Source organism: Gymnogyps californianus, chromosome 10 (assembly GCF_018139145.2).
Source record: "Gymnogyps californianus isolate 813 chromosome 10, ASM1813914v2, whole genome shotgun sequence".
NCBI lineage: Eukaryota > Metazoa > Chordata > Aves > Accipitriformes > Cathartidae > Gymnogyps > Gymnogyps californianus.
In genome coordinates this window covers 15526848-15550035 of record NC_059480.1, presented here as the reverse complement: position 1 = coordinate 15550035, position 23188 = coordinate 15526848, and the positions used below count along the sequence as shown (strand labels likewise).

The window sequence follows — 23188 nt, the reverse complement described above, 5'->3', positions numbered from 1 at the left end:
AGTTATCCAGACTTTGAGTAAAAATGCTATACAGAAAGCCTTGATGCAGTGTTCCAAATGGGCTACTTACAGCAAGGTAGCTTTTGGCACCCGGTATTGTGGCTGACCCTTTTAGGCTTGATTTAATCAAGGCCTTTTCCAGGTGTCTGTGTTCCAGCAGGGATGGAAGACAGCTATGTGTTTTTGCTATATGATTTTCATGCCCCTGCCCTTGCCATTCCTGCTTCTAAACCTCTCCCTGCATTCACTCTATCTTAACAACCCCATCTTTCTTTCCCCTCCAGCACTGGTTTCCTCTCTTATTCTTGGCTTACAACTTCCTGCTCTGTAGCGTCTGACATCTGTCATTTCTTTCTTCTCCATTTTCACCTCTCTTTCCTCTCATGCCTCCTGCCTACACAGCTTCAAATATGAGTTGGACTCCAAACAGTCGATCCCTACACTTTTTCATTTGGGCATGGATCCTTAGGTATCTTCTTAATCTGCCTTCCGAAGTCAACAGGAAAAAGTCTGAATAGACTTTTCACTGCATTAGGTCTGGTTTTACTCCTTCTAGAGATAACATCCCAGTTATTAACAACCTACATGCTCAGCAAATACACCACTAAGAATTCCCCATCTTATTTCAGAGCTCCCAAACAAGACGCCTCCTCTACTAACCTAAATATCCTGTACTCTATGTAGTCTCTCTTTTCTTCCTTTCTGTACATAGAATTATGCATTTCCAAGGAGGTAAAAAATATTTGAGATCATTCTGTCATTAATACATAGGATTAAGGGGCTTACTTGTCACACCAATTAGAGTGGTAATAGCCAGATCCTGGAACAAAAATTGGTAATTCCCAAAGGAGTTTAGTTGCTGCAAAGAAGAACACAAAGAAAAAGAAATCACAAATCAGACATTTGCCGTGGGCTTGTTTATAGCATCTGCAGAAAGCCATATTATTTTCATGGAGCTAATGCTCTGCTGTTTGTTCTGAAATGCTACTCAGCAGATAAGGGAACCACACAATCCACCCCCCTGCCAATAGATTCGTCATCATTGGGCCTGCAGTGAATACTCTCATTTTGTGCATTGTTCGGACTAACGACACTTCCAGTTCACTCAATGCAATAAAAAAGAAGGCTATTTGAAGAGACATGCTTTCTCAATGCTGGGTGACTTCTGAATGCAAAGCCCTCCTCTCTATTTGGGAAGAAGCCATGCAAAAGTGGTTTAAGGCACTCCAGGGGATTTTGCTTACTGTCAAGTTAATTCATGCTTTAAATGCTGAATAAATTGCAACAGCATATGCTTACGCCAGATTCTCCCTTTTCAGACATATGCCCTCATCCAAACTACTGTTCAGTATCTCAGTCTTCTGTTTGCCCAGCTTGGATCTTGAGCCCACTGGCTGAAGTTAATGGGAAGAATCTCTCCAGTTTTCAGCTGAGGGTACAGGAGGACCATATGATCATGCCACAGAAGTTTGCAGCTCTGATAAAGGTAAAGCTCCATACCCTAATTTTATTGTGGCTTTTATGCCATGTTTCTCCTACAAGGGAGTAGTAGCTCATTCAGTTCTAGCCAACATGTTTCCAAGACATACCCAGTACAGTAGGAGAACACCAAGGTACTGAATGGTGCTGTACAGTGCCATGTACTTGAACATGCAGAAGGAAGTGACGAGGGCAGCACGGCCTTCCCTGTGTGAAGACATGAATAAAGGACAGCAATTAAGTGATGGGTCTGCTCCTGTTGCCAGTTCTCTCAAAACGCTGTTGAAAAACAAGGCATGTGTCACAAGTAGAGAAGTCTCTGCCAGCATCTTGCTGGGAGGCGAAATAAATAAAATCTGGCCTGAATGAAAGTAAAATCTTCACTTGCAGAAATCTTGCTGCAAGCAAAAGGGCTTGATTCCAGTCATCTATGTTCCCAAGACTACAATCTACCCCAGCGAGTTTTCCTGCTGACATTAATAGTGCAGGTAACAATTCCATATGAGGAAGAACATGCAAAGCCAAGCAGCTGCTCAGTGAGTTCAAACTATCAAGTCCTCTCCTCCTGCAGTGGACATATAGTATCCAACGAGGGTAACGCACTCTCCCTGGTTATTCATCTGCCCCAGTAAGCAAAACCAGAACCCTGGCATAACAGATGCTAACATTTTGCTTGCATAGGGTATCAGAGGCAGCACCTCACAGTAGTGTACAGGTTGATTTCTGGACATTTGATTCAGCTTTATGAAGCATTGTTCATTTTGCTATCTTTTGCATTTAAAATACTGCTAATGACATAAAGCTCAGCTGTATATGCCCTACTCCTGTAGTTTTGAGGGAATTAATATATCTTAAAGGAATTTCAGATGGGAACTAGGCAAATGGCAATTTCAAGGTCAAAGACATTTATTTTTCTCTAGATATGTATATTCTGGCCTGGTGGGAACACCCAACACTAATATTTGAGAGGAGTGGGAACTGTCTCCCTTTATGAAATAGGAAATAATAATCCATGCTTACCTGATTAGCTCTGGCACACATGCTATGCTGGGGGTTCGGGATGTGAAAGGTGAAGCCACAGACGCCTCCTGCTCTGACAGTGATATCCCTGCATGCGCCACTTTCAAAGCCTGAAAGTCACATTCTTCTTCAGCACTCACAAACCAGGAAGACACAGCAACTGATATGTCAGCCAAGAAGTGACCCCTTATTACAGGACGCATTCTGTGAACAGCAGTCCCTCTTCACTCCCTGGGTGTGCTCCACCTGACAGGTTCCTCCAGTGGGATGTGGTTGAGGCATCAGTTCCAGAAGAATAAGGATGACAGCACGGGAAAGTCCATTTTCCACAGACCCCAAAGCCATCCACTACCAGCTGCAGAAGACAGGTTTGGCTCTGCCTCCTTTGTCAGCACTTATTTGCAGTCACACCTTATGTAGACAGTCTAGGTTCTCTGCTTGCTTCCCCCAGGAGAATCCTTGGGACTTTGTGTGAGGGCAAGTGAGTGCTTCACTGCCTAGGTAGCATTGCTCTCACTGCCACAAGGATGTGTGAAGTCATGGAGTGAACTGAACCTGCCCAGAAGGGAGTTATGGGTCCCTCCTGAACACGGACCCTTCCTTTTGGAAAAAAACACTTTCTTGCACTTCTAAAATGTGCATTTACAAAAACCTTGTAGGGCTACAGCTGTTCCCCATGGAAACTCCTCCTCACCCTAGTCTTCTCCACCCCCAGACACTGAAGATGTTGTCAGAAACCCCAGTGGAGGATTTGGAGAATCCTCTGGTGGTTTTTGCAAAGGAAATGAATCAGTCCTTGAGACCACAAACTGCAACCATCTCTGCCTAGGACAGCTCTTGCACGGTAAGGACCACACTGTGGGATCAGGCCTGAATCAGTACTGGTGCCAGTATAGCTGCTCTGTGAATAAGCAGAGCACTCTCATCTCTAGCATGTGCTCAGTTTGGGATATTCTACTGGCATTGCATTCATTTTTCATTTTTTAAATAAATACATTGTAAAGAATTTTCACTTACCCCGCAGTCATTGGCTCCATCTCCACACATGCCCACAAAGTAACTAAAAAATAAAGTGACCTACAGTTCAGTTCCCGGGAAAGTGAGACCTGTAAACAGGAGGGAATCAGAGCCTCCTCCATGCAAGTCATTTATGCAAGTCATGTGAGCTTTTTTTTACAAGCCCTTCTGGGAAGCTGGAAGACTGAAATACAAGCCCAGGACTCTGGACTGTGCATGGGCTTTGGGCTTGCACCTCAGATGTGCCTACAGTAAAGAGTTTCTGCTGTGACGGACTGAAGAATACATTACCATGAAGTTTTATGTTCACTACAGTGGACTCAAGTCTCCCACCCTCACTGGGTTTAAGGTCAATCATAACAGAGGAAAGGTCTAATGACCTCAGGCAGGCTGGCAGCAAAGTCTTGTGGCTTTTTTTTTTTTTTTTTTTTTAATTGGTTGGAAACAGAAGTGCTGAGGTACTGACAGGCTGACTCCTGTTCTTACCTCTGCTGTCAGAGTGGTTCCAAAGAATGTTTATCAATATGGTGATAGGCGCTTTATATATATAAATATAAATATATATAAAAATATATTATATTTAATAATATTAATATATTAATATATATAATATATATAATAATATTAATATATTTAATAATATTCTGAGCCCTGCTCAGAAAGGAAGGATTGCAGGCACTGGTACCTCATGTTCACAGGGAATAGACATGAATGGGGACTCTGCATTGGGGTCCAGTTTTGCCAGAATCTCCTGGGACAGACAGAGAGTGACAGAGGCAGCTGGAGTAGAGAAGGAGAACATGGGCTTAACAGAATATCTGGAGACAGCTCCCTACCCTGAGGCTGAAATAACCTTGTGAAATGATGAGCCCTGAAAGTAAATCCTTACAACTGCAGCATCCAAGTAAAACCAGCCTAGTGCTTCAGGAGCTGACTCACTTGTGTTTTTTACTGCTGAGGCCTGGATTTCAATGCAGGGGAAGTTCTCACTGGGAGGCACTGATGGTGGTCCACGGAGGCCAGACAGTGGTTGGGGTGCTCACAACTGCTTACACCAGGCTGATAATCTGAAACAGCCTAAAGCTTACACTGCTCTAGGGCAAGGCCAGGGGGTTGCTAGTTGAGGTGAGGGTGGGGGTCTTCAAAAGACTTGGGAAACAGCTGAATAACAGGCAACAAGACACCTGGGACTCAGGAATATATATATGCTTCTGTGACTGTGAGCAGCACAGGGCATACCAATCCAGACTGCCCTGCCATGTTTTCTAACCCATCACACTGAGTCAGCAATAGTGCAGTAAAAAGATTGCTAGCATCAGAAAAGCTGCAGTGCTGGGAGATATTCCTAAAAATCTTGGGTAGACAAGTGCCCCTCCTTCAGGCCCAGGAAGAGAAGAATGAAGGATGATGTGAACAAATGAAACCCAGAATCATGGGAGTGTTAGGTCTTTCACAGGTTGCCAAGCCAACATGGACTTCAGTGTCTCTTCTTTAACAGGCTTTTGGAATTTAATTGCCAAGCTGTATGTCTGTGGAAGTTTCAATTTTGTGCGCTTCCAGGAAAGGCTACGTTAGACAAAAGCTACCTCTTACTAGACTCTTTTCAAGCCTGGAAATTCATCAAACACTTCCTAACGCTTAGTGCTCATTATGAACTTACTCCAGCTTTTGAAACTCTTCTACAAGGCTGGATTTCTGACCAGGAGACATTCTAGCAAAAACTGTTCCATTCAGCAGGAGCTGTAAGGAGAAAAAAGGAAGTGATTTTTTAAACACTTGAGGTAAGAGTCACAGTGATTTCAGTGATAATTTGGAAGAGAAACCACCAAAAATTCACATTTCCAAACAACTGATGCTAGACTCCAGAGGAGGAAAGGCTGATGATCAAAGATAAAAGGTATCTTAATTAAAATTTTGAAAAAATAACAATCACATAAGGACAAGAGGCCTAGTGAGTCATTTGAGTTACCTGATGAACACAGATTACCAGTTAGGGATTTACTAGAAGAGAATTCATGAGACTATCCTTTCCATGAAACAGACAAGTCATGCTGAATTGCATGCTGTGTAATACCATGTTTTCTCCTGTTCTCCAAAACATGACAGAATCAGTGCTGTGCAAGGGCCAGGCATATGAGCACAAATGTTTTAAGTCATGTCCTCACACCATGAGGCAGGTCTGCTCCTCTCGTGCAGAAAAAATCCAGGGATTTTCAGATCCTTCCCCATACATTAGTATCAGAGATTCATCCAGCCCATAAGTATTTCAGGGTTAAAATTGTTCACAAAAGATGTCCTGGTACAAATCTCTTCAGCTAATTATATCAGGACAATCTGAATCTACTGAATGGCAAGCCTACTCCAGTTAAATAATCCAGATCTCACCTTTGGAAGTAAGTGCTTGAACTGCTGTGCTACAATTTGGTAAGATTTTCCACTCATGGCAAAATGATACTGGCCTGATCCCAATGCCAGCCTGATTCTTCGTTCAGTCTGACTGTGATCCTCCTATAAAACAAGACAGAATGAGTGCTGCTCCCAGGCCCTCAAAAGCTACTATGTGCATTACACAAGCACTACTACAGACAAAGAAAAGGACATACCACGGGGAGGGCACTTGTGAAGACTCTGGGAGATCTGGGTTCAAGGCCCATTGCCTTTGCCTGGATTTGTAAAGGGATTTAGGTATATAATGCCATTAATTTCAGTGTGAACTGGGTGCTTCATATGTCTTAAAAGCTGGCCCTCAGCATTGCCACATTTGATAGAATTTATGCAACAGTGCCAATCTGGTGGGCTGCACTGAGTGAGAGGGGCTAGAGAGAGCATATGGGCACCATAGCCAGGCATGACTTTTTGCAGTGAAATACAGTGAAGATGCTGCTCAGGCTGAGCTTCGGTAGGAGCGAGCCCCTCAACAGCCCCTGCAGAGATTCCCTACCATCTGCCTGACTCTAATACTTCTCAGAGGAGGGCAAGCACCTTCAGACATACTCTTCAGGGAGAGAGTAACTGGTCTTTGTCTCAGTTTCTTTGTGGAGATGCTTGATGAAATATAATTTCTTAGCAGAGCTAGCCTATGTTTCACTGTGTATATGCAATTTCTCAACAGTTAATCTGTGTTTTAATTCTGCAGGTATGGGGAAGTGCTAACTCTACCTGCTTGAACAGGGCTGGTTCATACAGTGCAGTTCCACAGATTTTAAGTCCACATCTATACTATCAAATTTACCTGGCAGGGAAAGGAAATATGCTTTAAACTGGCATCAGCTAAATGGGGGCTACAGACAAATCTTTCCTGGGTTTCTGCAAAGCTGTTCTCAAACCTAGCTAGGCAGTTACCAAAAACATGTTCACAAGATAATATGTTAGGAAGGAAGCTCTAGGGGAGTACATTTTTATAAAGATCCCTTCTTTTTAAACACTTTTCTAGCACATAACATACTGACATGCAGACAATTGTGAATGACTGGTCTCTGTTATACTAGCATAATCCCACTGCATTATTTAAAGCATTCCAGCTTAGTTTGTTTTCCTGCTGCACAACACCTGCTTCTTATATGCTCACCAGGCTTCCATAATCTTCAGTTTTGTTTTCTTCTAGTGGTTTCCAGGTTATAGATGCTGAAAAAGATCCAGGTATTTTGTTTGCTTCCACAAGAATCACTCTGTTTGTTGGAGAAATCATCCCAGCATTTTTGGCAACAGTTACAGCTGTTTGAATGTTGTCACCTAGAAAAATCAAGGGGAGTGTTATCTAAAAATTTCTGCAATGAGGAATTGTTTATGGAGGAAACGTTAGCCTTTTCCTGAATTCTGAGTTTTCAAATAGATCCGCAAGAATCAGTACGATTCAGTGTCTGTGCCTAAGAAAGTTTTTGATAAAGATCAAAACTTTGCAGATGAGGTCTGTCTCAATAATTAAACGTATTTTCATTTGGAAATGAAATACTTTCATCTTCAGCTTGAAGAAATCCAGATGGGGAACATGCTCCTAGATTATGTGTTTTAGACAAAAAACAGTAAGGGATTCACTGCTAAATTGCCACTAGTATCACTGATTCTCATCAATTGGCCTTAGATGGCTTCAGTGTAGGATGTGTGCTGAAAGAGGTGAAGTCCAAGAAGACAAGATCTATGTGAGTCCTGGAAAAATGTCTTTGGACCATGGGAAAACTGAGAATTATCCTATCCAAATCCAAACCAGCCCTTCAAGAAAAAAAAGGGATAAATAGGGACTGGTAGGCATGAGTTATCAGATGTCATAAGGTTCAGTGATTTGTCCTGGCATCCATGCTCCATCTCTGCTCATTTATGACAACAGGATTTCAAGAGGCCCTATAACGAGGGGATCTTGCATGACAAGTCTTTGTGCATGTCATCTGATAACCTTACCAGAGAGAACAAATGGACTCACTGGAAAGCATCAGAGGAACAGGAAAGCTCTGATCTGTGGTGAAAGTGGGACAGATTAAGAGTTAGGTATCTGACATAGCCTGGTGAAGTTGTCAGGGACATAAGCCTGCATAGTTCAGCTCATGTCATCATTACAACACAGATGCTTCTTGGACGACAATTGTCTGAAAGATACAAATGTCTGTGCCTTCCTACCAGTGGTGGTGACAAAGCAGCAGACTGTTCACTCAAACACCACTGAACTCCCTGTCTGGGCCAGTGGCCACATAAATAATCCACCCTTTTTAGATACCTGTGACCATAACACTCCTGATGCGGGCAGCACTGAGCTCTTCCAGGACAGCCTTTGTCTCTCTCTTTAATCGATTCTCCATTATCAGCAGACCCAGGAATGTCAGATCAGATTCTACCTCCTCCCTAACAGTGAAGAACAGACAGACAGATTTAATTCTTCTTTTTGCCTTTGGCCTGTTTTTGCATTGAATTTGCTGATAGCCAGTTATAACTGTTAACCATGCCACCTAACTCAAAAGAATTAAAATAACTTGTTAGTTTTCAGCAGTCCCAGGCTGTCTGTCTTTTGTGGTGCTATTTCAACACCAGCAGGGCTTGCTTCCCACTGGCAGCAAGTGGTGCTGGTTGTGTATGGAAGATCTTCACTTGATTTTTCATCTTTCTGTTCTCTTCCTCCCCTGTTCTGAAGAATGAGTTCAGTACATAGCCAGCTTGGAGCTCACGTTTGCTTAATTACCAAATCAAAAAAGAGTCAATTTTGACCTACCTGCTCCACATACCAACATGAAGCCTGATGGCTAAGTTGGACTGTTTTCCATTCATGCACCATCCTTAGCCAGCATGAAAAAGCACCGTGAATTTCCTGCAGGATTCCCAAACTGTGGTGGTCTGATTTGGAAAGTTCATGCACACTAGTCCTTCTCATTTGAGGACTGTACAACAAAGAAACACACCTTGGTAAACGTATCTGCCACTCTTGACAGTAGGACCTGAGCAAACAGCGTGTGGGAACTCCAATTCTGTTCTCTCCTACTCTTTTCTTTACACCTGTGCTATTGCTTCTTTTACAGTTGAACATGTGTAGTTGAGAACAGAATTTGGTAAACAATCCCATCCCTGAGTCATAAACTAGAGGTCTCTCAGGGAGACAGGTTGACTCTGAAGAGTCTGAAAAAACAGAAAAGCTTTCAAACACTTATTTTAGCCACTGTAGTAAGGAGGAGGTGATGCCAAACACTTGCATGGCAGTCAGAGTAGCTGAGTCAGGTGGTGCCTGAATAGTCGCTGCTTTCACAGTGCATCTTGTGTTTGACCTCCAGTTTTCTTTTTTCTCCTGGCAGTATATACAACACACATGCTATAACTGCACACACAACCAAAATCTGGGCCATATCACACACATTTGCTCATTGGGTTGGATAGGTCTGTTAAGACACCTGTCACAAGAATTAAACAAACCACTTGCACTTTGCCTCCATGTCATTGGCCCTTTCAGCAAAGCAAAAAGCTCTGTGAAAGAGCAAGTGAGCCCCACCTGGATTAGTACCTGCAGCTAGTAAACAGAGAGGACAGCAGATGCTAAGTAACCACAAATGTTTCAGAAGTGATGTTTCTGTGGTATCACAGGCAAAAGCTGGAGGGATTTGGGTAAAAGCATATGGATTCATGTGTAGGTGTTCTTGTGTCAGGCTTGTGGAAAACTAATACTATGAGCACAGCAGAAGAGTTTGCTAGCTTCTCTAGAAACTAAAGAGAGCTAAAGCTAGAAAGCTAAAGAACTGGACCAAGACAGCAGCAGAAGATAGTCTGCTGACTTTGACTGCGCTAGAGAACAGGCAGTGTAATGGGCGTCATCTGCTGCCTTTGCTTAATCAAGGAGCAAGGATAAAAAAAGAAGAGAGTTCTCTTCAGCTGAAAGCCTGGATAAATCTGCAAGGACATTGGTAGAAATGAAGGACTGAGGGAGGGGTGTACTAGAATTCAGAGTGTACCAGAGTTATACTTCCTATGTTGACCAAAGTTAAGAAATGTGTAAGGATTCTGGGCATGTGCTATAAGCATTGGGTAGTGAAGTGCCCTCTACCCATTCTCAGACAGACCTATATCCAGATTTAAATCAGATTCCCTCTGGCCTGAATCTAACAAAACTCTGTACTACAGCCCTGCTCTTGGCAGGGGTGTTGTGGTAATGCTACTATGTGAGGCACCACTAGCCCATGGCTGAATGTGGCTGATAAGAAGCAGTCTATGGCTTACCTTGTTAGATCAGTAGATTGCTTCCCTGCCTGTAGAGATTTACATGCCAGTCCAATGACCCTAAAGCCCTGCGCTGTGTAGAGCAGAAGCTTGCTTTCAAAGTTCGATGGGACTGTGCAAAAGAGGAAAAGACAGTTCATCAGGGCATTTGACTGCTTTCTAATAAAAGGAAGCCTTGGAGCAGGGAAGGTTCCTGTCCCAGAGAGCAGGTACACCTAGAGTCTACCAATAGGCCAAGGACATCAAGCAAAGCTGCTGAACTGAACTTTGCTCAATAAGAAAATCATTGCCTCTCCTCTGTCACTTTGCACTTAGGATCCTATACTATTCCGCAAAGACTTACCTTCTTCCAGTGTGTCATGAAGGAGCTGTGCTCTTCTAGCTGCCCTCCCAGGGCTTACAGAAAAAAGAAAACTGGACCAGTAAACAACTTTTCCAAATATCTATTCCGGCAGAGACTGTACACCTTGTACAAGAGTTGGTACTTGCTTTTATCTCTTAGCAGTCCTTCTTTGCTGAGAAGGGCTGTATGAGAGCTTAGCCTTAGACTTGGAGCACAATAGAGAGACTCTAACTTTTCGGGCTGAAGTATGAAGTCTTAGACCCAGAAATCTCATTTGGACCTTCCACTTCATTGCACCATCAAAAGTCACTTATACATATGTGTTTCTAGGAAGCATACCTGTTTCTGCTCTACATAACATGGCTACCATTTCTGGAGCCCCTTTTGTGAAGACCTGTTGTTCCCCACCAATCTCCTGAGCAATGACAGACATTCTTCGCAAGGCTGAAGAAAATGGAAACTGATGTAAAATGGTAACTCCTTCCACTGGGGCCTAGGAGAAAAGCAAGTGGATTAGATACTGCAGCAAGGATTTTAAATGCCGGCCAAAGGATTTCAGGTCTGTCCTTTGGGCCATGGCAAGAAGCTAACCATGTATAATGGGCTCATTTGTCACAGTGGGACAGAAAGGACTGGTGTATAAAGAGGAGGTGAAATTTGTACAGAAATATTTAGCTTAAGCAGTAGGAAAAGTTCACTGACAGTTGTAGCAGACTATTAGATGTAATTTACTGAAAGGAACTCACTAGTCCTGTTTCTTTAACAAGACTGCTAGGTCTTACAGCGGTCTTGCAAAGGGAAAATGGATGTCTGAAAGCACCCCCCCTTGGTGTATGTCACCAGTAACGGTCTGACATCAGCTACCAGACTCCACTGCAGTCCCAAGTGCTTTTAGAGATCTTCACCACTCAGCTGAGTCTGGATTGAGTCTAGAGCCACCAGGACAGGCAAATTCCTGAGCTGGACAATCTGTCATCCAGCATCCCCCTGCTTCTGGTGTGAGCAGCAAGCTCCCCCAGGCATTTCTTTTCAGTCAGAGAGAACAAGGCAATCTCTCTGCAGGCAGTACAAGAAAGACGAAGTGTGGAAGAGCTATCTTGGACTAGGACAACCAAGCATTTCTCTACTGAAAGGTAACCCTTACACTGGCAGTTTAACTTGATCATGAATGTGAATCTTGCAAATAGCTTACACTGCTGGCTTTAGGCCCAGGTCTGACAACTGTGGCATGTGTGGATCCTTGACCTTCAATCTGGTGTCCACTGGAATCATCTATCACCTGTGTATTGAAAGACAAAAATCTTTCAGATCACAGCACTAGTAGAGCTGAAAGGAACCTCAAGGAATCATTTAGAGCTTTTCCTTCCCTCAAAACAATGTATCTTATTCATTCCTGAGGAGGGTCTGTCTGATTTCACACTAAAAAGCTCCAGTAATGGAAAACCCACTGCCTCCCTTAGCAATCAAATCCAGAGCTTCACCAGCTTCGCTAAGATACTGCTGTACTCTTGCACAGCAAATAGATTATGTCCTCTCACTGACAATAAATCCTTTATTCATTACAACCCACTTAAATATGCAAAAATCTGTAGATATAACATAGACTCAATGGGAAAATAATAAATAAGAGTTTGTATTAATGTAGAAAGCTCCATCCTCTGCTCTTGAAGTATTCTACAAGTCAGCTGGATTTTTTAATCATCACAACATGACTGTGAGGAACAAAAATATTTTACGGTGTCAAAGGGCACATGATTATTCCTGTTTCACAGGAACTATTTAACAGGATTATTCCTGTTTAATTTATAACTTTGACAGGTGTCTGCCTAAGGCTGAGATGGCAAGGTGATCCCCCTGAGGAAAAACACCCTCTAACTCCTGTCATTACTGGATAGTTTATTCCTTGAAACTTGGCTGTTTTACATATTTTGCAGGTACAAAACAGACAGGTGTTAAGTATGGATGTTGTCACCCACATAACTAGCTAATCCTGCCCTGAATCTCTTATCTTGCATCAGCAATGTCTTGTGGCTATACCTTCCACCAGGTAATTATGGGCTGTTTTCCTCTTATCCATCTCAGATTTGCAGCCTTTCGGTTTTCATAAATGCTCATTTCCACTCCCCCCCAACTGATCAGAGAGTAAATAGCAACACTGATGGCTGTTTGTAGGTAATGGGACAGAGACTGAAAGCAGAGTGCTTTCATAGTGGCATGGGATTTCAAACCTGAAGATGGCAGAAATATCTCCACATTGACAGAGCTCTAATAAATGTCAGTCTTTCAGCTAGTTCAAAGCTGGCAGAAGTCTTCTACACGCTCTGTAAAAGCAGTCTTAATCTGTGTATAAGTCACATCTGGGACTTCCTGTTATCTGGCAGCAGCCAGTCAGAGTTGATACCCCAGTGGGGTTTGCGTGATATCCACCACTTCCAGTCAAATGAGCTAAGTACTCAAAGTACCCCTAGGTGAAAGCTCTAGGCAGAAACAAGGAACATCTCTCCAAAAGCCTGAGCATGTGGTATCTCTTTTGGGTTTTAGCTGTTTTACTTCTGTGTGGGAAGTGGTTATTTGCATGGGAGGGCTTGGGACATTTCTCCTTTGCAAGAACACCAAAACTCCCCACCACTATTTGCATAACAACAAAGCACAGCTTTACCCAGTCAGTGGCCTCAAACATTTTCACATCCAGTGGGTCTCCTTGGATCTTGCCCTTCCAAACAACTAGTGAATGGCAAACCACCATTGCTCTGAACACCGGGCCCCAAGGCAGGCTGTGGTCTGCAGGGAAGCTGTGAATGTCCTGGAAGCTAACACAAAAGAGAACATAAAAATTACCATCAAAGAACACCAAACAACATATGACTAACAGGAAAAAAAAAAATCCCAAGTCAGGGGGCTGTTAAAGTCCTATCCTGTGGTCAGACCACAAGCACGTTTCTGGGGACTTGTTCTCCCCCATGAGTTATTTCTCATGCACCTGTTAAAGGCTGGGATACACATGCTCAGAATAGGTGTATTCTACATAGTTCTACATTAGGATGGACAGAGGAACAGTTTATTATAATATATCTTCCTTGAGGCTTGTGCAAGGACTCTTGAGCTGTGAGGCTGACATAAGTTTGAGCATTTTTGTGCATGCACATTTCTGGAAAGGTAAATGGGCACTGAAGGAACTGAGTGGCAATCTCATGGGTAACAGTGACTTCCTGTCATAAAGGATTGGGGCACCGCTGCAGCTTTGAGATCTAACCTAGCATGTCTACTACAGACTACCCTGCCTGGGCATGCTCTGCCAAATGCTGACAACAGTGGCTGCATCTTTTCATGTGGAGCAGGACCCCTGGGATGAGGCAAACAACTCATTTTCCAGAGGCTATAGAAATAATACTGGAAATCTAAACATGGGGAACTTAAAACTGCCGTTTGACATTAATTGTCTTTCAGATTTGTTCATATGCTAGGTGGAGAATCCAGTCACTATCCCACCAAATTTAAAAGCCGTTGGTGTGTCAAGGAGCCTTACCAGTTTCTTTCAGAGGGCAGCACGCCCCAAAGATCCAGGCCATCTTCTGTTAAGGTGCCAGTCTAAGTTAAAAGGTACATTTAAATTAACTTCCCACATAAGAGCTCAAGAGGAATAAAAAGACTTATTTTAAGAAGTTACTGTCCAGAAAATGCCAGCACAGTGCAGACCAAAAGTGCTACCAGCCAATTCCTAGATTCCAAGAAAAACAACAATTCGCAACAGTGTCTGTTCAGACAACAAAAACTTAAGTATGCAAGATTGGTCAATGTGTTTCTAGAATACAATGGAAATGCTTGATCAAAACCCATACTCGCCCACCCCTAGCACGGCTCCCATTACTAGTAAGAGAGTAACCACCACCTAGCAGTTACTTTGTCAAAGCAGATGAGATTCAGCTGTCCACACATGTTGATCCTCTGTGGGCTGATGCAGAAGATGCCCTTTTTCTTCAGCCTCCGCTGGGTATAAATAATCCCTGTTGTCAAGGCAGCTGGCAGAGCTGGGGGGACAGCAATAGTGATAACATCCAAAGCCTTCTTCACCACTTCTCCTGCCTCCTCCTGATGTAAAACCAAAGGCAGTTATCAGCAAGAGGGTGGCAAGGAGTGCTGCTTGGATTGTCTGAGTGTAGCCCTCTTCATCCCTCCTCCCCTCCACTGCATGTGCTTCAGGCTGTGCTGTTTTCTGCCCACGGTCCATCACGTATTCATCTCCCCAAGAAATTAATTGCTTTGATTTAACCAAAGGCTTTAAGGCTACACCACTGCTCAAGAGCAGCCTCCAGGCCTTCCTTCATTCTTCAGGCCAACAAAACCCGCCAGGTAGAGCTCGCAGTCTCCTCCAAAGCACATAAGTTGAAACATGCCAGCTAGGTTACTGCACCCTCAGTCAAGCCCAGTTTCCCATGATACAGCACACAAGAATCTGCCATTTATATGGGCATTCATCCAATTGCCTACAGGCATAGCTCTGGACTCTATGTTAGGGTGACAGGTGAGACATATGGGATGGTGCTGAAAAGGAGGGCAGAATGCATGAGCTAATGATTTCTTCTGACCTTGTGTTCTAGGAGCTGTGAAAGGAAATTGCTTTTACCTGCAGGAAGAGACATGGAAGTAAAAGTTACATTTCTAAAAGCAATCTAATTTGGGAGCTTAGAGGTCGGTGTAGAACTGACTGCCAGTATGCTGAATGTCAGCACTGTTATTCTTGGCAGTTGATATAACTGCTAAAGGATTGAATGCATTTCAAATTGGGGTCCCAGAACTGAGACACTGCAAACTAAAACCAATTTGCAGTTCAGAAGGATCTGCAAACCATCATAGACTTCTATTATTACTGCTTCTAAGCTTGGGACTTTGACCATAAATCATGTTGCATCTGATGTGCTGCATTTCCATCATGTTCTCATTCTCCCTTCATTGATATTGTTTCAGACCACAGAAGGCACCAGTTTGATAATATTTTGTATCTGTTTTATGTTAGAATGAAGCACTTACCACCTTTAGATAAACACACTCACAGAAGAGAAAGCGTTTAGTATCTCATGTGACTGAATCCTACACCAAGACAGCCTGACAAGACAGTTTCAGCTGCTGTGATAACATGAGCGTGTATTTTACATATTACAAGGGGGAAGTTAAACAAAAAAAAGGAAAAAACTGCAAAGCAGACACCAGGATATGTTCTTAAACACACTTTCTTTGATATCCCAAGGAGAATTAATCTTCTGAGCCAACTGATTGTAGATTATTCAAAAGGAGAAAAATTATTCAAAAGCTGAGTTGCAGAATGAACCTTGCAACTCAGGACTTGGACTTTACATTGGCAGATCATTATCAAGACATGAAATGATTTCTTGAAAGTTTTTGAAGAAGTTCTAAAGCAATTAGGCTTTAAAAATTGCAGAACTACTGTTTACAGTGTAAAACTATTTCTTACATTGACCTTGATGCATGAGTGAACTGTTTTTAAAAGGGTTTCAGGCGAACCCTCCAGAGATTGAGAGACCAATATGGCAGGGCCCTAGGTGCACCGATAGGCCTTAATTACCCTCACTAGCCTCATCTTCACCCACATCCTCTGCTCATGGGTTCAGGAGCTCCATTTAAGCTCAGGCCTGGGCCTTCAGTCCCTGTCTGAGCCATGCTGTAGGTGTACCTGCCTCTAGCACTGTCTCCTGGATGGACACCTTTAGATATGTGTTGCAGCCTTGTCTCTTGTCCTCATCTCCTTCTGCTTCTGACTGGTCTGCCCAGATTATTTACCACTTTGCCTTGCCTGGGACTACTGATGGGCTGTTACCAGCACCCAGCTCTCCCCACCATGTTCAGATACTGTGTGACTGTTCCCCGGTCGGTGAGGGCACTACCTGTGCTCTGGTCACCCTTGGCTCCTGGCTTGCCTTCCCCTAGGGAACAGCTGGCCCTTGCTGCTTCCTGACACAGTAAGTCTTAGTTCTACATGGAGAAACTTGATTAAGATTATAATACAGAATTAATCGACCCTTGATGTATATGGCACATTAGAGAAGAGCTAACACAGTCTTCACAGAGGGAATTAATACCCCATAATCTGGAGAGCTCTGGAAAAAATCAGTGAAAATGTGGGTGACTCAACTGATACAGGATAGTTGGCTTTGCAAAAGTTACTTCCCAAAAGCTCTCAAGGATATTAAGCTAAGTGATAACTAAGCGAAGGTTATCTCCCTTCCACGCCTGCCCCCCCCACCAAATGACTACACAAAGATATGAAAAAAAAGGCAGAAGAAAACAGGGAGTTCTTTGTAACATCAGTAAATTTCAGGGATCTGTGTTTACACCTGCACTGTTCAGGGCTCTGTAACACAGAAGAAAGGTGGCTGAAGCAGTGGCCAATGATCTCTAAATCATGAATGGTACAGGAAACATCAAACAGAAAGCAGCTATTTCCTGCTTCTTTAAAACAAAAATCTACAGGGCCCAGTGATTTAGACAGCAGCTTTAAGAACATTTTTATGCAGCCCATAATGTAACTGTGGGAATCATTGCTACAGGTGCTGTCAAGTCCAAGGCATAAATGAATTCAGAAATATATTAAACCACACTCTGGGAGATTTTCAGCGGCTATGGCAGCTAGATGATCTAGATACAAAAGACAGCTTACTGAACTGTTAAACCTTTCTCTTCAAGAAGTTAGAAGACTATACCAGGGAAGAATTGTTCTATACTTGCCCTACTTCCTAACCAGTTTCCATAAGCATTTGATACCAGTTACTCTCAGAGACAGTGGAAAGGGATAGATGGGTCTTTGATCTAAACTGAAGTTTTTGGAAAGCTGCCTTTTCACAGTGACACATCAGTCTGTGTCCCATTTAACCCATGACTCACTTGTGATTTTTCTAGGAATGTACAAAAAGTGCCACAAAAACTCTGTTAAAGCTACTTGCAGAGTGCTAAGCTCTTGGGATCTCCCATTTTCAGAGGTGTAGAAAGCATTATGCTAATTACATGCATTGGTAATTACATGTATCAGCATAGGGCAGGCAACATACAAACAGGCAGTCAGCGTACAGAAGGCTGCTGATAAGACATGCAGTGCTTGCATAGGATTTGCTAAGACCTCAGAAGAAATGACTATTGGGAAACAGTGGGTCTTGGCACCTTAGAATTGAATGTATGAGAGCTTGTGTACTGTCACAAGTTCAATTACATTGTAGAATGGCCTCATGTACTAAGGCAAAAAGGAGAGTGACAAGGACCATATTTTTATATATAAATATATATGAAGCCACTCAAGTTTAAAGTCTCTTGAAACTGGGTGTGACCATTTCTCCTGCATTTAGTAACTCACCCCATTAAGTGCAAATACACACACTGTGTAGATCATTCCAATGGCTGCAAATGCTATGAGGCACATCAGGAACCGGAGGGCATCTCTGTACAGCTTGAAGTTCATGGGTTTAGGGTAGAGAATGGACCTCACCAGATCCCCCTTGGCTGTATTGAAACCTGGAAAGATAAACTAAAATGATTTCAAGGGGAAAACATTTCCAAAAGTTCTCTACAAAGAATGGAGGGCTTTAAAATGACTCATAATTTCTGTAACGTAAGAAAGAAGGCCCAGATCTTTCATTTCAGTGTATGTCACCTGCTCTGCAGAATATAGAAAAAAGTTATTTTTGTCTTAAGGAGGACTTTTTCAATGTCTCAGAAGCAAAGCAAAATTCTTCTTTGTAATCATATGCTAGTGGTTTTTGTAAAAGTTATGCCAAGCAAACGGAAACAATGCATAATAGCTTAGCCCAGCCCAGGATATCAATTTTCCATCTGACTGTTGTGAATTTGGATTAATGCCTTTAACTTAATATGACTGGGCACATTAAGTCAGACTGTTCCAGTAAGAAAAAGCATGAAAGGAGAAGCAAATTGAAGTGTTGACTGACCAGTTCGCAGCACCACAGCTTTCACTACTCCTCTGTCATCTGCCTTGGTCTGTATGACCTCTGTTCCACAGAAGAGGACATGTTTCTTGTAATCCTCTGCACAGTGCATTCTCCAGGGCTTGAACTTATCAGCTTGGGGTAAGTGGGTCTTTGTTACCGGAATACTTTCCCCTAGGGAAGATTAGCTCAGATGAGGAAAACTGTAGTACACCTTAAAATCAGCGTGCTGACTTTCAAATAAGTACAGTATCTAGCCATCTAGATGGTAAGTTAAAGGTATTTACTAGAGAAACCAGTTTAGAGAAATGTTACTTCTATATTGTGACATCTTCAGAGTGAATAAGAGTTTGAAGGCTAGCAAGCAAACAGACTCTGCCACAGAAAAGCTCTCCTTTGCATCAGTATAACAGTTTCATGTAAGTCTGAGAACTGAAAGCAGTCCAAGGACTCCGAACCCTGGCTGTAAATATACAGACTTGAAAAGAGACCCGAACTGGTGCTGCATGGCTTCACTTGACGGCCACAAGTTGTTTACCTAGTTTGAACCTCATGTGCAGGTCACTACACCATTCCCTTAGGCAGATTAAACATGACATTCTCTATTTCCCCTTCCTAGTAAAATGGAGGGCCTTTAGCTCAATGCTTGACAGCTGACAAATATCCTATTTATGTCAGAGCAGATTCTAAGGTGAAGCAGAAGAAATATTTTCTGACAGCTGAAGCTTTCTAAATGAAAGGGGTTTCTGGAATTTCTCATTTACATGAAATTTCAGAACTGTGGGTTTCAGTTTGATTCAGACCGAGACCAAATTTAAAGACAAGAAACAGAACTATGAACATCTCCTGCACCAAAAATCCTGCTTTGCAGTGAACTCTCCCACCTGGTGTGTCCTCCACTGCTATCACATGAACATGGGGCTAAGTGTCTGGAGGGCTAGACGGACACTCCAGCAGGCTGGAGATGTTGCAGTGATCAGCGACAAGACATTCAGAGTGACCGAGAGAAACCCCTACAGCCTGAGTGGACTGTGGGCCCTGTGTGGCAACAGCTTTGCCCCTGCTGTTTCTTCTTCTGTCCTGCTCACTCCTCTTCACTGTCCACTCTTTCCTTTCTAACCAGAGGATCCCTTCCTAAATTCTGCACCCCGGAAAGGAAGAAAAGGATCAACTGCCCTTCCTAAAGTCCATCTTGTCTATTTAGATAAGCTGGGGCTAACTACAATTCAGTCTTTATTATAGCAAACACCTGAAAGAATCCCTTTCTAGGCTAGCTATGGACTATCTCATAATAAGGGTGATACATAGTAACACTGTATGTCCTGTGTCACTGGCTGAAGCCATAGGGCTATGATGATGTTTTGATGGTAAACCTGGGAGGGATGAGCCGTACCTGTCAACATGCTTTCATTTACAATGCACTGCCCGCTGATCAGGATGGCATCACAAGGCAAAAGAGTTTTGCCCTCTTTCAAAACCAGCGTATCTCCGGGAACAAGATGGTGTGATTCCAGCTCTTGGAAACCTGTAGGTGACACGTAATGCAAACTTGGTGCTTCATATATTTCTCTGTGGTAAGGGGAAAAAATACAAGGAACTACCTGCTGAATAGATTGTTACTTCTTTACAATGGCTGATAAACAAAGGTCCACAAGCAGAATCTAAGACTACAACCTCCAATATTTAGAAAAGCCTAGGCATCAGTTCGAACTGCAGAATTCCTTCTTATCTCCCCAGGAACCCAACCAATGGTTATTGTTCCAATGCACTGACCTAACTGAAGAAGCTTGGTTCTACATTTCTTAGTTTGACTCTGTCTTTTTGGATTGTGCTCTAAATAGCATGCAATGAACAGACTTTGCATGAAGCAATTAGGTGGACTCACAGCCATTTAACAGCTATGTGGTTGGCTTTGCCAGCACTGCTTTAAGAAAAATGACATCATTTTCCTGATAATTTTTTGCTAAGGCTGCACTCAAACGGTTACGAATATGACTGATGTGCCACAACATACTTCTAGGTCAAATTAACCCAATCCGCAGAAGCTAGTTAATCGAGCTGAGAGACAGAAGAGGAAACTGCTCTAGAAGGAATTTGATACTATACATTCTTGGGTTTGATATAAATTGCTATAGAAATGAAACACGTTGAAGAAAGAAGTGTACAGGAGTCACCTTCCTTATTTCTGCAGACAGTGACCATGATGTTGTTATGAGACTCAACCAGTCTGTGCAGCTTAACCGATTGCTATAAATTAAAGGAGAACACACAAAAGTGTTACATCTTACTTACATGATACAATTCATCCACTAACAATTATTCCCTTTTGTTATTTGTGGTTATGAGCACCCTCATAAACTGGGGTCTGGCCCCGCCAGGCACTATACAATCATACAGAGAAAGAAATTCCCCACCCTAATTATGGAGAAGGTGTAACAAAAGGTTACAAAGTGAAGCACTGGAATGGGGAAGGGAGGATGTGGGTAAAGAACCACACAGAGATTATGATGACTAGGAGGCTAGGCCATTGCACCTGCTACTACACAATGTCACGAGACTAAACCTCTGAGTAACTCTCAGCACTGTACATGTGCATGTTGTAACATCCTGGCCTTTCCCAGACATTAGAAATAAATCCTCCTTGTGGAAAAAGGTGAGGTGTCTCACCTGTCTAAGATCATATACAGTCAAAAAAATCGAGAGGAGAGACATGATTATGATGGCAGTGGCATACTCCATGTAATCTTCAGCAAACCACAGACACACACTGAACAGCTGGAACACGTAAAATGGATTTAAGACCTGTTTGGGGAAAGAGCAATATTCAAGAGCTGGCCACATTTAAATGGCTCCAGTATACCCAGCCAGTCCATCCTGTTAGAAATGGGCTGGAATAAAAGCTATTGAGTTAAGTGTTGTGTCTCCCAATCCCCTTTCTAATGTTGTTAGCAGTGGCTTCAGTCTAATCAGATTGGACCATCTCCATCTGACAGAAGGGCCAAATAATGTGGACCAATAGGACGTTATTTGGGATGTGAATGGCTCAGCCCAAGCCTTGTTTTGCTTGCTTCTTTACAAGAAATGTAACAAAGGTGAGAGAAGAGCAGGTTGTGCCATGAGGATGGAGCTCACATACCATAGGCACATCTCCACAAACACTCTGTTTAGGCCACATATAGCCAGTTCCTGTCTGAGAAAGATACTAGTGCTTTACGTGGTGCTGTGCCCAGAGTCATGAGCTCATTGGATCTCTCTGCAGCTGTAGGCATATACCAGCTACTGCTGTTCACTTAATCATTCACTGACCCTTGTAAGGCCAACAGAACGAGCTCCCGGGACACAGATACATACAAATACCAAGCAGCCATAAAGGCATGGGGATGGAGGGTAGGGAACAATGGAGAATAAATGAATTTATGGTGATTTCATGGAACAGTTTTAAACAGGATTTGAAAAAGGAGTGTGCTTGACAAGTGAGTACTGGGAAGCTAATTCAGACATAGAATCTGTTATATTCTATATGCACACTCTGCCTCCCCAAGTAGCCTAGAATAAAAGCAACAGAAATGCTTAACCTCTTTGATGAGTAGTTTCCAAATCGGGATCACTGGAACATCAATAGTGTTTGGCCCACATATAACTCTCCTGTATGGGATAAAGATACATCACTTAGAGATAAAATTGTGACAATGTAGCTCACTCAAGAAGCTGTAGCTTTCAATAGTCCTGAGAGCTTGTATCTATCCCAGTTTAAAGGCTGTGAGGATCTTTCTCCAAGAAAAAGATAAAAAATTAAATGCCCCTACAGTGCTTATGTCAGAAAAGATGACTGTACCAGGGAAACCTACTTAAACAGACAAGAGGGGTAACACAGCCTTTTAGGCAAACATTTCCATCACAAAAATTCCTTTGAAGCACCATAAATAAAGGAATTCTGCACCTAAAACTAAATGATCTAAAACCAAATAATTTTGCATAAAGTTAAGGGTGATTTGAATATAAGACTCAACATGAGCTAAGGTCAGGAGCTGGATTTTCAGTATTCAATCAACTGAAGATCATTTCTTTATTTAGCAGTTTCAGGAATACCTATTCTGTAAATTGTATAATGATAGAGTAGTTTGTGAGAATAAATTCAATGATCAGAACTAATTGATTTAGAAGTTCAATACAATTACATGGAGCCCCACTGAAGAAGCACACACACAAACTTAACTGCACCATCTCATGGAGACTTTCTCTTACTCCAAATAAGAACTGCTTAGAGTTAGTTACAGGACATAGTTATTTCCTGATTGAGAACAGTAACAGTGATGAATAATAAGACATTTCAAAAACTTTGACAAGGAATACACAACATTCTCTAGCCCTTTTCGTACAATTTTTCATGCATGGCCATTTCATCTAAAATTATGTGCCTATTAATGGAAACATATGTGGATATTAAAAGAAACTCAACGAAAGTGCACCAACAGCAGTGAATTTACATCTCTCTGAAATCCGTATGTTGAGTATTTGTGTTTTAAAATGTGTACCTGACATTCTGTTCATTGCAGGTGAGACCAGAACCAAATTTGGCATGTATAGCTGAGCAAGTGTGGTGGTCTTCTAGGGCTCTAAAATATAAAGGGAATGTTTTCCTTAGGACATTATTCACAAAGAAGCTTGACTTCCTTAGAGACTTGTATGACCA

The 23188-nt window shown here is 42.5% G+C and overlaps 1 protein-coding gene across 1 annotated transcript in view; it reads right to left on the bottom strand.

The window, feature by feature from the left end:
- Positions 1-23188, bottom strand: part of LOC127019929 (probable cation-transporting ATPase 13A4) — a 42243-nt gene that overhangs the window by 5949 nt on the left and 13106 nt on the right. Inside the window, exons 5-25 of the mRNA XM_050902253.1 lie at positions 23031-23111; positions 22071-22140; positions 21163-21297; positions 20670-20742; positions 19889-20020; positions 18499-18669; positions 17907-18064; positions 14447-14635; positions 14073-14134; positions 13206-13356; positions 11739-11825; positions 10886-11039; positions 10204-10315; positions 8225-8349; positions 7085-7248; positions 5902-6024; positions 5177-5256; positions 3517-3559; positions 2500-2609; positions 1590-1686; positions 787-859 (exon numbers count right to left, since the gene is read on the bottom strand). Of these exons, the coding sequence (XP_050758210.1) occupies positions 787-859; positions 1590-1686; positions 2500-2609; positions 3517-3559; positions 5177-5256; positions 5902-6024; positions 7085-7248; positions 8225-8349; positions 10204-10315; positions 10886-11039; positions 11739-11825; positions 13206-13356; positions 14073-14134; positions 14447-14635; positions 17907-18064; positions 18499-18669; positions 19889-20020; positions 20670-20742; positions 21163-21297; positions 22071-22140; positions 23031-23111 (2390 nt within the window). The remainder of the gene's footprint in view (positions 1-786; positions 860-1589; positions 1687-2499; positions 2610-3516; positions 3560-5176; positions 5257-5901; positions 6025-7084; positions 7249-8224; positions 8350-10203; positions 10316-10885; positions 11040-11738; positions 11826-13205; positions 13357-14072; positions 14135-14446; positions 14636-17906; positions 18065-18498; positions 18670-19888; positions 20021-20669; positions 20743-21162; positions 21298-22070; positions 22141-23030; positions 23112-23188) is intronic.